This window comes from Meleagris gallopavo, chromosome 14, assembly GCF_905368555.1.
Source record: "Meleagris gallopavo chromosome 14, MGAL_WU_HG_1.1, whole genome shotgun sequence".
Taxonomy (NCBI): Eukaryota; Metazoa; Chordata; class Aves; order Galliformes; family Phasianidae; genus Meleagris; species Meleagris gallopavo.
In genome coordinates, this window is record NC_139417.1 from 17,914,199 (window position 1) to 17,928,258 (window position 14,060).

Genomic DNA, 14,060 nt, shown 5'->3' on the forward strand with positions numbered 1-14,060 from the left:
AGCGTAGGCTGTGTGCAGGAAGACCAGGATAGCATTTTGAGGGAGAAACGCTGCACTTCTCCAGCCTGGTGGTTTGCTGTAGCACTGCTGCCCAGCCCTCCTGCCGGACTGTGGTGCAGCAGTGAGGCTGAGTCCATAACCTGGCTTGGAATTCTGACATTCAAGGAGAAATTCAGGCATTTATCAGTCTGCCATTCGGCCACACCTCGCCAGTGAGTGCCCCCTGTTCTGTTGTCAGCTGTCTGGAGTGTTTGGTAAGAACATGTCAAAATATAATGTGTTTTCCTCTGAAATAATGTATGTTGAAAATATGTACTCGCAATGGTTTTCATTTCTAATGTTCTGCTGAAGCTGTTGGCAGTCATATTTACCCTCCTACCATACTTGTTCTCAGTCCAGGAAAGAAAAATAATTGCAGTTTTAAGCCCCAAAACAAATTACTTTTCTCCCATTTTTGTTTGTGTTTAGCCCTTACATCATTAGAGCTGTTTCTTTTCTGTGAACATACAGCGCATTGTTTATAGAGTTTAATTGTAAGGAAGAAATTCATAAAAGACAAATGATGCTCTGCGCTGGTAGCAAAGAATATGAAAGTGTCCAATTAAACAGCCACTGACTAGTACTCATATAATAGCAACATCTGTTATCTTAATTAAACAAGTCTGTGTATAAGGCGGCCCTCACAGTGCGCTTTGTTAGAGCAGGATCTGACCTAGATACTCCAGGCGAGCTCACCATGGAAATTCTCCCAGTTGGTCCCATTATCTCGCAGCCTTGACAAGCTTCGTGATGTATGAGCACGCTGGAGCACATGCAGAGCCATGCTGCATCAGGCTTTTTGCATGTCATGGCATTTACTTACGGAGGTCAGTTGTGGCAGCATTTAGCACTGTACAACGTGCCCAGAGAGCTTGGTCCACATCAAATTGTGGTCAGGAGAGAGCCATGCTTCCAGGCGGTGCTCGAGATTCATTTGCAGAGGTGGCTTCTGCAGTTCAGGGCCAAATTGTTGCAGGTGCCTCGTTGCTGCTCTTCACTGTATCCTAGGGAAGTCCTACTGCCCCAATGGCTTCTGGAAAGCAGTGTGTTTTGGTGCCTTCTGCACTTCAGTATGAAGACGGATGGACCTTTGAAGCACCTTACCCACCATGTTCTGAACAGTTAACACCGTCACCATGCCCTCACAAGGGCTGTTCATTACCAGAGCAGTCAGATCAGCTGTTATCTGTGTAACACACTTTTGCATATTTCTTTTGGTGCTATTCTGTTTTGAGAAAGAAAAGTTACGAAGTCAGGAAAAGGAAAGAAAACGGCTTTTCTCTTACTGTCAGTGTGTCTTGAGTTTTGAAAATTGTATTAATTCCCATTTTTTATTTGTTGCTTCAGACTTCCTAATTAGTAGCTAATTGCTTTAAACAGCCAGAAAGAAAATGGCAGTAGGACAGAGGGCACATCTTTTCCCGTCTGGTGCCAGGGTACAAACCATGGTGTTATTTTTATCCTGATTACTCGAGAGACGAATTGCCAGCCGTGGCTTTTGGGTGTGCAGTCTGGTGACACTTCAGCAGAAAATAAAACCTCAAAGGATGCTTCCTATCATTGTTTTGCATTAATTGTGTTGACTGTCTTCTTTTTCTTTTTTTTTTTTCTAAATACAGCACCTGTGCAATTTCTTTAAGGCAGACAGGTAACCAAACCATCAATAACGTGTCGGTTTTTCATTACATCCTGCCTAGGCGCAATGAAAAATGACATTCTGCAAATAGCTTTTTGAAGTTTGAGTCGACAGAGCGGCATTCATCTTACTTTTCAAAGACAATGGCAGAAGATGGCTTTACTTCACTGCAGTGCCAAGACAACTGGCGTGGACTTGCATTAACCAATTTTCTTCAAGAAGAGAATTAAGATGAGCCAGGAAACCACTTGATTTGGTGGTCAGAGGGCCTAAGGAAGCCCTCAGACTCACTCTGCCAGCCTTCCAATGGTTTAACTTCAGTGCTGATCTGTTGGCCATGCCAGTCCCTTTTGTTGCATTGCCTTCTCCCCTCTGCTCTTGTGCAGATGTTTCGAGAAAAGTGTTATCTGAGAAGTGTTGTTTCTCGGGCACAATTTAATGCCATTTTATTTCTTATGTCTAAAGACATAACCCTAATTAGGCTGATCCCTAAAACATGCATATTTATTTGCTCTGCAGCACCAGAAGCTGTTGCTGTTCCCCCAGCAGACCACTTTCACTGGGGGTGCTGTGTAGGACAGCAGTGTCACCACAGGGTGACCACAGTGCAGCCAACCTCATGGCATTGGTGGGGCCCGCTGTGTCTGGAGAAGTCAGCAGGCTTTTGCCTTATGTTTCCTTATTTTAGTAGCAGAGCCTTGTTTGCAGGGGGTTGCAGGAGAAGTGACAGAAGCACCCACCAGCCCTTCCCCAAGTCCTGCGGAGCACAGAGCGTTTTGAAGTGAGATATATTATAAAATATTTCTTCTCTTGGACGTTTTCATAATTAGTGGTAAGAAGATAATAATTTTACAGTTAAGGCTACATTTTAAGAAATACATGCTTAAAATCCAAGGAAATAATTATATGTCCGCTGGGGGAAGTGAGAGATTTCTAATGAACTTTTTAGGCATCCTACCAGACTTGGTGATGTTTTTGATGATTATTTAAACATCATTTTTAAGTGACATAAGTACATCGTTGGATCTTGCAAGTCTACGTTAATGCCAATTACAAGTGGAGTGGGTAATTTATCTTTGTACTGTGGGCATTTTTTGTTGAAATGAGAGGAAAAGACATGTTATCTTTGAAAGACTGTGCCTTTGGGCATCCATTCAGATGGTATCAGCTGGAGCGAATAAGCTGAGAGCGCATTTACTGCTTCTGCTCTAATCTTGCGAATGCTTCCAGAAATGGTTTGTGTCAGCAACTGATGCACGGAAAATCTTGTGCAGATTTTTTTTTTTTTTTTTCTCATAAGAGAATTTTTTTTCTGAGCTTCGGTTGAGTTTAATGGTTCTGTTTGCCAGAACTCTGGAGCATTTGCTGTAGGTAGAGGGTGATGGGTTGTCCTCCTTGGGAGGGAGCTGTTGGTGAGGATGATGGAGGCAGCGCTTTCAGCCTGCTGCTTTCTCTCCCTGTTGGCTGGGAGAAGCCGCTCAATCTCTGTGCCTCTGGGCTCTAATCGCTGCCGTGGAAGGATGAGCATAGCAAATATTTCACTGAGCGTTAGGTAGGCTGAATTGAGTAGCAGCTCTGAAGCACCTGCTGCTTCCTTATGCAAGGTTTCCCTTGGTACTGGGCGCGACATTTCTTGGTGAGGAGCTGTGTGTCTGGACAGACAGTTGTGTGCAGATGTTTTAGCCTTCCACGGGGTGGTTTGCAAGAGTGCTTTGCCCCTCTACCCCAAACAGCAATGAGCTGCCTCGGGAAGAGGAGAGGCCCCTCTATGCCAAGTGTTTGCACTCAGAACTCGCTGCACTGAGCACCAAAACCCCTTCTTGCTGGTGCTGCTCTTGTGTTTTGTGACAAATGGACAGCTTAGTCTGCAAAAATAAACTGTGAGGCTAAAGGGCCTCACTTAAAAGGGGATTCCTGTGGGGATTGGTCTTCATTTCTCACCAAATCAATGGGAAATTGGCGCTCTGCACCACTGGACCCTCCAGACTTGCAGTCTTCCCATACAGCTCAAATTATTGCCTCATGTCTGAGGAATGAAAGCTGTAAAAATGAGCTTTGCTTTGCTTTGCTCGGATCTGCTTCCTCAAATATTTATTTTCATGACACGTTTGCTCTTGCTGTATTTATTTTAATTTTGTGTACAATGAAAAAAGAGCGGAAAGACAAAAGGTTTCTATTCTTTGAAATTCATGACAGCCTACTCTTTTGCTTCAGGGTCCCTAGCCGTGTTTGTGTTTGGTTTTCATTTGTTTCTTCCTGTTATCATCATCCCTTAAGAAAGACATTTTGTAGAGAACTGTTCTTAGATAACCCAGGGATACTTTTATATCTGAATTATGACCCTAGGCTTCTCTAAACAATTTACATGATGTCTAATAGCTGTAAATGCTCCTTTCTTTCCTCTTCACTCCTTCAGAATAGGATTTCATCAGTTCCAGACTTGTCCTAAAAATTCCCAGGCAAAAAGGAGGATGATGACAAAGCACAGCTTTTGTGTTGGTAGTCATTAATGTGTTCTGAGTACTGTGTTATTTATCTGGACTGCTCCGTCATTGCAGATAAACAGTTTGTTGAGAAAGAAAATTGCAGGAAGAACTTCGGATGGCTGAGTGTTAGGATGACTTTGGTGACTGGTTTACACTGAGTTCAATGAGTTTGTGGTGCATCCTCTCTTAGGGATGAAGAGCACTCAGGACAAAGGCCTTGGCCATCCCATGTTGGGCCACACACTGCCTCAGTTCAAACACTTCATCTCAGCCTCTGTTGTTCCACGTAAGATGCATTTCCAAGAAAGCTGCTGGGAACTTTTCTATTGAATTAAATGGAACAGGTTTTTACCTTGGTTTATTCTGAGCAAATACAGTTCTTACCTGAAAATTAATTATAGTGAGTTTGCTGTTAAGAGAGCTGCCAGTTGTCATGGATAAGTAAGGCCTTATCTAATGCCTGCTTTCACCAAGAGAAAGACATGTACTAAATTAAATGGGCTTTGACTGAGGCTCCAAATTAGTTCAGACTTTTCTGTGAACCATGAAAAGACAAGTAGTTATAGACAAATAAGTACCACAGCAGATGTTGGTGGTAACGTAAATCAAAACTTAACAGGTCCAGGACAAGAAGTTGCATAGCATTACAAGGCTGCCTGCATCGTGTGGCAGTCAGTACCATTTATGGGTTTAGATGGATGGTCAAATAAAAATCCCTGTGATGCCATTCCCACAAACATTCTGTCCATTTCACACCAATTCCAGTTGTGCGGAAGCGTCCGGAATTAGAGCTGCTCTATGTGCTTTCTTAGGTGAAGGCCAACCTTGGGAGATGGTGTTGTGGATGCATGGAGGGACATCTTGGGTGGCCTGAAGATTCGGGATCAGGGCTCTCCTCCTGTCCTCTCTCCCTGTGCATGCCAGAGGCCATCACAGGTTTGAATGGAGATCTGCGGTGTCCACGTTGACCTCTGTGCCTTCTTTAATGGGAGTTAATGTTATACAGCAGACAGATCTAACCTTACTGTTATTTATTTACACAGCACAAAGGTTGTAGTCACACTCGCGAGGGCAGCCCATGGCTGTGGAGTTATTAGCAGGGGAGCGAGGCAGCCCATCCTTCATGGTGATGGGCAGGTGGTGGTGAGTGGTGCCTTGGCTCAGGGAGGGCTGGGAGCAGTAAATCCTCCCTGCAGACAGGATGTACATCCAGGCCTGGGAGCATTTCTAAATCTCTCCATGTTTTCTGAAAGAGCCTAGTGGGTAATAGTGCCGTTATGAGATCATTTTAATAATCCTAGTCACTGCTTCATTGCATGGGAAGTATTATTAAGAAGGTAAACTGCTACAAAGGCATGCAGTAGAAACAGAAATAATTAGATAAATAATGCAATTGCCTGGAATCGTTTACACTTGCAGTAGAGTTTTGGCATAAAGCAAAGTTGCTGTTAGGCTAAAACATGCTCTCCATGTTCCTGCCTATGAACAGCAGGTAATGGCTGAGCAAACACGTTGCTGAGAATCAAGGCCAGGCTGTCTCTTGCCTTTCCCCTCCTCCTCTGCTTCCAGCCCCAGATCAGAGGAAGGACAATGAGCCATTCATCATGTAGGCTGAAATGCACTGTTTCTCACAGGTGCCTTTAACCTAAATCTTCTCTCAGAAGACGGATTATCTCTTAGAAGAACTCTGGCACCACAGTCCCTTTTCAATAGTCACGTCAACTACTGCCACAAAGGCTGTACATGAAGGAATCAATGGTAGTTTTATCTCAAATTGCACTCTGTGTGTATTTCTTCCAGCTGACATTCATTTAAATGCTTGCTCTAAGACATCTTCTCTCCCTGTAATAGAATAAGGATAGGACATCCTAAGCATTGTTTCCTGGGGGGAAAAAAATTAAAAATATTCACTTGGTGAAGCATGAAATATTTCGGATGTCTGTGTTTAATCAACAGTGAAAGCAAGTGTAGTTATGCTTGTATTTCATAAATTAAAATGCTGAAGTGATCAGATAAGAAGCAACATACCTTGCTTCATTTCAGCAGAGCAAATAAAACCATGTGAGATTAAAAAATAAAAAAAAAGTCACTTATGAGTACTTTGCTCCCAAGAAAGAATTTATCTGTATGCTGCAGTCCAGCAGTTCTGCTGCCCTGTCCCCTGGGAGGAGAACCACCACTGTCACACAGCCTGCTGTATGCACTGCCTCTGTCATCCATTCATATTCCACATTTCCACCTGCTGAAGAGAAAAATAGAGGGCATGCTGACAAGAATATATTGAGGGATACCTGCGGCATCATCTGTCTGGTGCAAATCTTCTGTCGGTGATGCAGGGACTCTATGAGTGAGTAAATAATTCACTGTGAGGAGGTTAGCCCCCGAGCACACCGCTTACTCTGCCGAGGCTCACACCTGGTGCTGGCCAGGCATGGATGGGGGTTATTCATCCCTGGCTCTGCACTGCTGGTCTCTTTGCTTCCTGAACGCACATAGAGAAGGTGTTACAGTAAAGGCAGCAGGGCTGAGGTTTTTAAGCAAGTGCTCTACTGCAGCAGAGGGCTGACCTGAGCAGCAGTTTGTGTAGAGGTAAGGGATGCAGTCAGACAGCCAAAAGTCGGATTTCCTTGGAGCTAGGCTGGAGGTAATTACTGATGAGCTGTTTTATTATGTGCTCAGGGAGTTCTGCAGTTTTCACACATTATTCCTATTTCAAACAAAGGCTTGATCTTGTTTTTACTAAGTCAGTGATAAAACTCTTACTGATCTCACTGGGACGTGTTATCACTGAATGCACGTTACTCACTGAGAAGTATCTTTCTACTCCTGGGAGTTCTGCCCAGCAGTGAGAAGTGCTGCGGTGAGCTCCATGAATTGGATCTGCTGTGCTCGATTCAGGCTGGAGGTGGCTGATGGGTCACTGAACCAATATGGCAGAGGTATCACTGTTGGCAAATAGAGGAGAGTAGATCAAGTGATTGTGCACTGATGTTCTCTTTGTACTGCTCCAGGTCTGCCTGGTCTCCTCCAGTTGGAAACACTGGGCAAGTCGGTAGCAGCGTGTTGATCCAGGAGGAGCTTTGTGCAGATGTGGCCGTGATCCCAGAGCTGTCCTTTCCTCATGACCTTGGGTGGATGCCTGAGCACAGCACCTCTCTGCACAATGGTTAGGTATTTTTCATCCAGAAAGATGCACCTATCTCTGTCTTGTAGTTTTCTGGGCTCACACCAACCAACCTAACAAATGGCGTGAGACACCTCCATTCCTGCAGAGCTAGCACAGGGCATGGGCAAGAGGCCGTTGTGAAAACTGTGCCTGCCCATTCTGCAAAAGCCTTTTTTAGGGTAATATAAAGTGCTCAGCTTGCAAGTTTTTCCATTTGCTGCTGCGATGGTGAAAACAAGGCAAGAAAGGCTAGGGGGGAATGTTTTCAGCAATTTTAAAGGTCCTTTGTCCCCAGAAGAGTATTAAAAAAACAAAAGACAAGATCAGTTCTTCCTGGGGAAGAGCACAAACCTTTGTTTTAGAAAACAAGCAGTCCTTTCATCTCCTGATTTCAGATCAGATTCTGCTCTCCGTGGATCTGAAATCTCAGTTGACAACGCGAATCAACAGATTCTTTCTTACAAATGCCATGATATGTTCAAAATAGGTGACTCCTTGTTATATGAGAGTGCTAAAATGTGTTATACCATTATTTTTCCAAGTTGATATTTTTCTCTTTGTTTATTCTGTGCTGGTAGCAGTGACTGAGTGCCAGTTGTCAGTGGCACCAATCTGTACAAGAACAGATCTGCTTTATTAGTTCCTCTTACTGCTACTGTGGTTAGTAGTGGCAGGGAACCCAGAGCACTCAATAGCAAGTCAATAGCTCCTTTTGGTTTGGAGTGGTTCAGAGAGGTGTGTACTCAGCAGCCAACACTTTATTCTGCAGTAACGTGTGTCTATGGGAAATGTGCTTTATTTTAAGTCTTCCTAGCCATCTTTCTAGAAAACTTTTTGAGGGTATATTTCAGATAAGAAGAAAGAAAGTGTGTGGTGTAGTGCGTCATTTAATTTGAACTTTGTGTCTTAGAAGGGCTTGTTCAACCAAACTGCTAGAAGTGGTTGATCAAGGGATGTTTGCTTTCAAGCCAATTAGCAGTTTGAGAACTTTCAATGGCCTGAAATGAGCCTTTCCTGCCTCTTAATGAAAATATGTCTGCAAAGGAATTGTGAAGTAGTAAAATCAGAGACAGTCATTCCTACTTTCTCAACAAACTGTAACAAATTCCAAAGTATTAAAATAATTACTCGCTGTCTTCCATCGCGTTGGATTAGAAGTAAGGGGCAAAACACTCCATGTAGGAAAGCACCTTCAGCAAAATGAGCCACATAACCATAAGGCCTCCTAGCCTGTGACTCACAATAGGATTTTAATGGTCTGATTTGTTTAAAAAAAAAAAAAAAAGCCAACAATTAACTTGCACAATTATTTGTCATTCTTGATGCTGGTCATTGGCAGGAATGAGCATGGAGTCAATTAGTTATCAACCAGAATTCATTGTGCTTGGAGATCCACTGGGGAGTGGCTTTGGAGAACTCAGTGCAAGTCTCAGCTTTGCAGTGTTGTGTTATCAGATGATAAACCTAACCAGCCGTGGCTTTCTGCTTAGAGGTGGAAGGAAACAGCACAGTCTCCCCATGATTTACTGACCTCATCCTGAGGTCGTCCCTACAACAATCCGGTCCATGTAAACTACAACTATTTAACACTGGGAATGTAAATAGGCACTTAATGGGAAACCAATAGCAGCAGAAAGATAGAAAAGATACTAAAGTTTGAAATTAAAGCTAGTTTTATCCACAGGTACAGTTAAAATTACTCATGGAGGAGATGATCCTGTAAACAGTTTTCAGCCACGTGGATAAAATGAAATAAAAATAAAATCTCAACTGTAGGGAAATACAGTCCACAGTACAGATTTTTTGAGATGGCAGAATGCTGAGGGAGCAAGTGCACAGGCTGGCAGGGCAAGGCCAGCACAGTGTGGTCCTTCTTGGGCTGGAGCATCTTGCTGAGCTTGTTTCTGTCCTTTATATTGAATTGAATTTTAATGCCCGCCAAGGGCACCTTCAGCCTTCAGAAAGGCACTGTTTTTTCTGAAGACCTGAAATTGATAACAGCAGTAAGTAATTCCTTGGGAGCTGCTGGTCTACTGCTGCCCAGGTTCCTGCACTAGAGGCCAGCATGGCAAGTTCTGTGCTCCAGTGCACATTTAATGTAATACGTGCATTGATTTGTGCCAACACAGTGGTGAAGATAAGAGACAAGTAGCTATATACTACTCTCTTCCAATTATTGAGCTGGAGCAACTGCTACAGAAGCAAATACATGTCACTGGACTCCTGCAAAAATAAATTACAATAGTGAATGCTACTGACTGCAACAATTTGGAGACCTATAAGCCAGTTGAGAAACTTCTATTAATATCACTGTTATTGACGTGTGAAATATAACCCCTGCCCCTGGTTTCTGCCAGCTGGTCTGCTGTTGTGCTGCTGCTAAAGCAGGTCAGGGAGAGGCCAGGATGGTGGTTTGGGAGCATCCTGCACTGTCCTCCTCTCCCTCAATCTGCGCCATTGTTGTAAAGAGACAAGCTATCATATTTTTTAAAGCAGATCTGTTTGTACTCATCAGGAGAGTGTGGTGTGACAGAAGGCACTGACTGCTCAGGTGCTGGAATGGGCTGCCCAGTGAGGTGCTGGAGTCCCATCCCTGGAGGCGTTCAAGAAATGTTCTGATGTCGTACAGAGGGCCGTGGTTTAGTGGGAGCTGCTGGTGATGTGTGGATGGTTGGACTGGAGGACCTTTGAGGTCTTTTCCAACCTTGGTGATTCTGTGACTCTCTGACTCTATCACTGCCCTGCATGAAGCTGTGTCCCTGGAGTCCCCACTCATTGTGCTGGCTGCTGCTTGTAGGAGCCTGCTTTGTTCCTGTGCTGGTGGGGATGGGTGTCCTTTGGGCTGGCATCCACCCTATGGGCTGACAGCTCTCTGAGGGTTGCATCTGGACTCGGACCAGGCCAAAAAGGAACACACAGCACCAAATACATGCTTTCAAGTGGCGTGGCAGACAGCTGAAGTCACCCATTGTTCCTTTCTGCTATTTCTCAATACCAGAGTTGCCCAGTGTCACCCCATGGCAGCACGTGAGAGTTACAACTAGTGGGGTTTGCTGCTACGTGCTGCCCGGCTTCTGCACAGCTCCTCACCTGGCCAGAACCTCTCAAGCATTTCTGTGATGCCTGCAGCCATTGTCTGCTAGATTCCTTTCATCCTAATTTCTCAATCCAGTTGCTCAGAGCTTGACTGGTATTAAGGATGCAGGAAGGCTTCTTCATTTTCTTTCAAATTAGTTACATTAGGAAATAATTGAGCAGGAGAAGGTGGGAATTAATATGAGATTTTCAGTGCAGGTCTGAAAGTGGCTGAAGGGCAGAAAACAGATTGTGCTCCAAGACATGACACTGAGCAGACAGCCACGTGTTCTGCTAAGAGAGACAACATTAAGCTGGAGGGAAGGTTTCCCCGCAGTTCTGCAGATGATTTTTGGGTGTCTTCAAATAATTGTATTTTCTGTCGTTGCTGTACACCGAGGTAAGAAAGTACTAATTAAAAAGAAAATGACCAAAATGTAATAAAGGGAATGCTGAAGTGCTTTGAGTAATAAAGAGATGAAGTTGGTGCAAAGTCCTGCTTATGGAGACAGCAGACAGAAATTATGTGCTAAATGGGAAAAAGAGGCTTTCTAGCTGGGAATGCAAGAGGTGATGGAAGGACGTGGCTGTGTGCAGAGTGCAGGACATTGGCTGCCTGCAGGTGTGACACACTGCTCATCCAGGGCAGGAGCAGAAAGCAGCGGTGCATGCTGTGTGTGTCGGTGCCCATTTGCCCTATGTTTGCAGCAGCCGGCCATCTCATGGTCCTGGAGGTAAGGAATCCTTGGAAACTCAGAGAGAAACGTGTTGGTTTTGTCCACGGGGGTGCATTTGCAGTGATATGGTGACAGCCTCCAGCGTACCGCCGCTGTCACCAGCAATGAACTCGGTTGATGTTACAGCGATTAATGATGTGCACAGTGGTGGCTAATGGTAGGTATTACAGCGGTTGAGCAGCACGGTGTTCTGTAGCTGTCCCCTGTGCTGCTTCCACAGCGGCAGATCCTGCTGCACTGGTGTGGCATCAGCTGTGCTCCCCAAGAGCTCCTGGGTAAAGAATTTTCTTTGCACATTTCAAATCACAGATTTAATGTAATGTTGGCCAAAGGCACTTCTGATAATGGAGCCATCCTGAGCCCAGCGGGACCACACAGCGCTGTTCTCGCTTCCTCGGGGCTCAAGGCATTCACGTTGAATGGGATTTACAGGAGATCAGGCTTTCTGCTTTCACTGACTTAAAGCAGAGCACAAGAAAACAGGATGAAAGATAGCGCTAATTGTGAGAACACAGGGACCCCCAGAAGCATCCCTGGTGTGGTGCTAAGCAGGGGAGAGGAGGGATCAGGAGTTATCCTCCATCCCCACCTGCCTCCCACCATCCAGGAGATGGTTAGCGTTGCCTGTAACAGCGTTTGGTGGCAAGGAGTACAGATTTGTGGAGGGGAAACTGGGACCCTCATTGAAAAGCCCTCAGGTTTGTGTGTCTCTGGCTGCAGCCCACACAGTGCGTGTTGCAGGGCTGTCCTGGAGAGCGCCGGGCACCAAAGCACGTAAAACCTACACTAGCTGTGTGTGTAAATTAGAGTTGCCCTCATGTAAAGACACCGAAAACTCATGTAAATGATGCATTCAGTATTTATGAATTGCGTCCTCGGAGGTTTCTGCCAGCTTAACTCACTCTGCAGCGTTCAGCGGACTGTCAGCTGTTCGAGCCGTTAATAATTAATGCAGGCTGGGAAGAGCAGTATGTGAACGTAACTATGTATGTAATGTAACGTGTGTTCTGTGCCCAATTGTCTCTCCAGAATCACCGTTTTGGATGACGGCAGCCTCCGAATTGTCAACGTCACCAAGTCGGACACAGGGAGCTACACCTGCGTGGCCACCAACCACTTTGGGACAGCGAGCAGCACCGGCAGCTTGGTTGTGAAAGGTAACAGTGATGTTCTGGGGTGAGCACTACCCAGTGCTGGGCACAGCCTGCTCCTTTGCTGCTGTCACACGTGGGCCTCTGGGAAACGCAGGTCCTTCAGCAGCCGGGCTCTCTGGCTGCACACAGCCTTGTGTGTCACATGGGGATGCAGTTCTGCAGCTCAGGAGTTCCAGGTGTTTGTTGGTGTGTACTCAGAATTTTTCCGTCTGTTGTTTTTTTAAAGGCAGGACTTGTAAGGTTTCACAAAGACGTTTTAAGTAATGATCTGTTAAACAGAGTGATGCTGACAAATGTTTTAAATTCATTTGTCCTCTGCTTATGAGTAGTCCTGTGTCTGAGGAATTACTATAGGCAGTGAGTATATGGATTATTACACTTATAATAATTCTCCTTCTCCTTATTTGGGGGAAAACCTCTCTTGGATAACACATCAGGAAAGACTGATTGCAAAGCAATAAATCAATCACGGAGCTCTGATGCTGTCAGTTTTCATTCTCCCGTGTTTTGGCACTGATGGATAGCATTTGGTTAGAGGGTCTCCCCATCAATTATTTCAGTGGTGGATAGGGAATACTTTAAAATGTTTCAGTGCAAGTTTTAATCCGTGTTTTTTACAGCCAGAGCAAGTAACGTCAGGCAAGTGCTGATAAAGCTGGTGAACCCCCTTGTGATTCTGAGCTGCAGGTGCCAGCAGTACAGCAGCAGCTGTCATCCCAGGGCAGGAGGTTTGCCTCTCTGTTAGCTGTGTGGTCACGTTTGCAGTCAGGGAGGTTTGGAAGAGCTTGCATGGCGCTTATCCATGCCCACATCTGTCCCTGCAAAAAAATAAAATAAAATAGAGCACAGTAAAAATCAGATCTCATTTCCATATGAGCTGATTCTGCCTTTTCTTGTTTTGTGTTGTCCTGAGGAGGAACATGTAGCAAACAGCCATGAAAACGATGCTCAGAGACAACGGGCATACAGCATCCTGTGTCTGTTACCAAAGGGTTGGTCAGCAATTGCTTCCCCCAAAGCAGAGCTGGGAGCAGAGGGGTGAGCACAGAGAGGCAGGAGGGTCCCACTGTGCTGCACTCGCATGCCACCAGATGCCCACGCATCCAAGCTTGGCTCTGCAGCTCCTCTGTAGCTGCGATGGCATTTGGCACCCTGGAATCCAGTCGCTGAGAACAGGTCCGTGTTTGCCCACTGCTCTGAGTCATGCTTGTGTCATCCACACCTTGTCCTTCCTCATTAGTACGGAGGAGCTGGCAGTAACTTGAGTTCTTGGTAGCTTGGGATCTTTGTGTTCGCATGGTTCACACATCGCCGTGCTTCATGGTGGGGCTACAGAGGATTAGCAAGTGGTTTTTTCTCCCTCAGTGCTCCGTTTTCACTTGGTTCCATTAGCATTAATGGAAGTGACACGTGTGCATGAAGCAGAGAATACACTCTTTTAAGCCCAGGATGTGGATATTAGCAGCAGACAGAGAAATGCAATTTCAAAGACTATCCCATAAAAAGTATAAAAGAGCAGAAACTATTCTGAACTCCAAATGAACTGTGTAAAATACTCTTATTTTATACTGCAATGCTTGAGTTTCCCTGCCCTAAGTAAAACATGGGCAGGGTTTGACAGAAATATGACTGAATATCTTACTTTAACTCTGTTTTGTGGTGTAAAAAAGACTAATTTATCAGCTGATGAGTTTTTTGACCTTAAGATATGCTTATATTCTCTCCTAACTCATTTTATGTCATTGGGTAGAACACTGTGAAGGTCGA

At 44.9% G+C, this 14,060-nt stretch overlaps 1 protein-coding gene across 3 annotated transcripts in view; it reads left to right on the forward strand.

Annotated features, from left to right (window-relative positions):
* LOC100541983 (contactin-4) overlaps positions 1–14,060 on the forward strand; it is a 249,894-nt gene that overhangs the window by 209,311 nt on the left and 26,523 nt on the right. For all 3 annotated transcript variants that reach the window (XM_085235518.1, XM_085235519.1, XM_085235517.1), the window contains exon 13: positions 12,169–12,296. In XM_085235518.1, the coding sequence (XP_085091644.1) occupies positions 12,169–12,296 (128 nt within the window). The remainder of the gene's footprint in view (positions 1–12,168; positions 12,297–14,060) is intronic.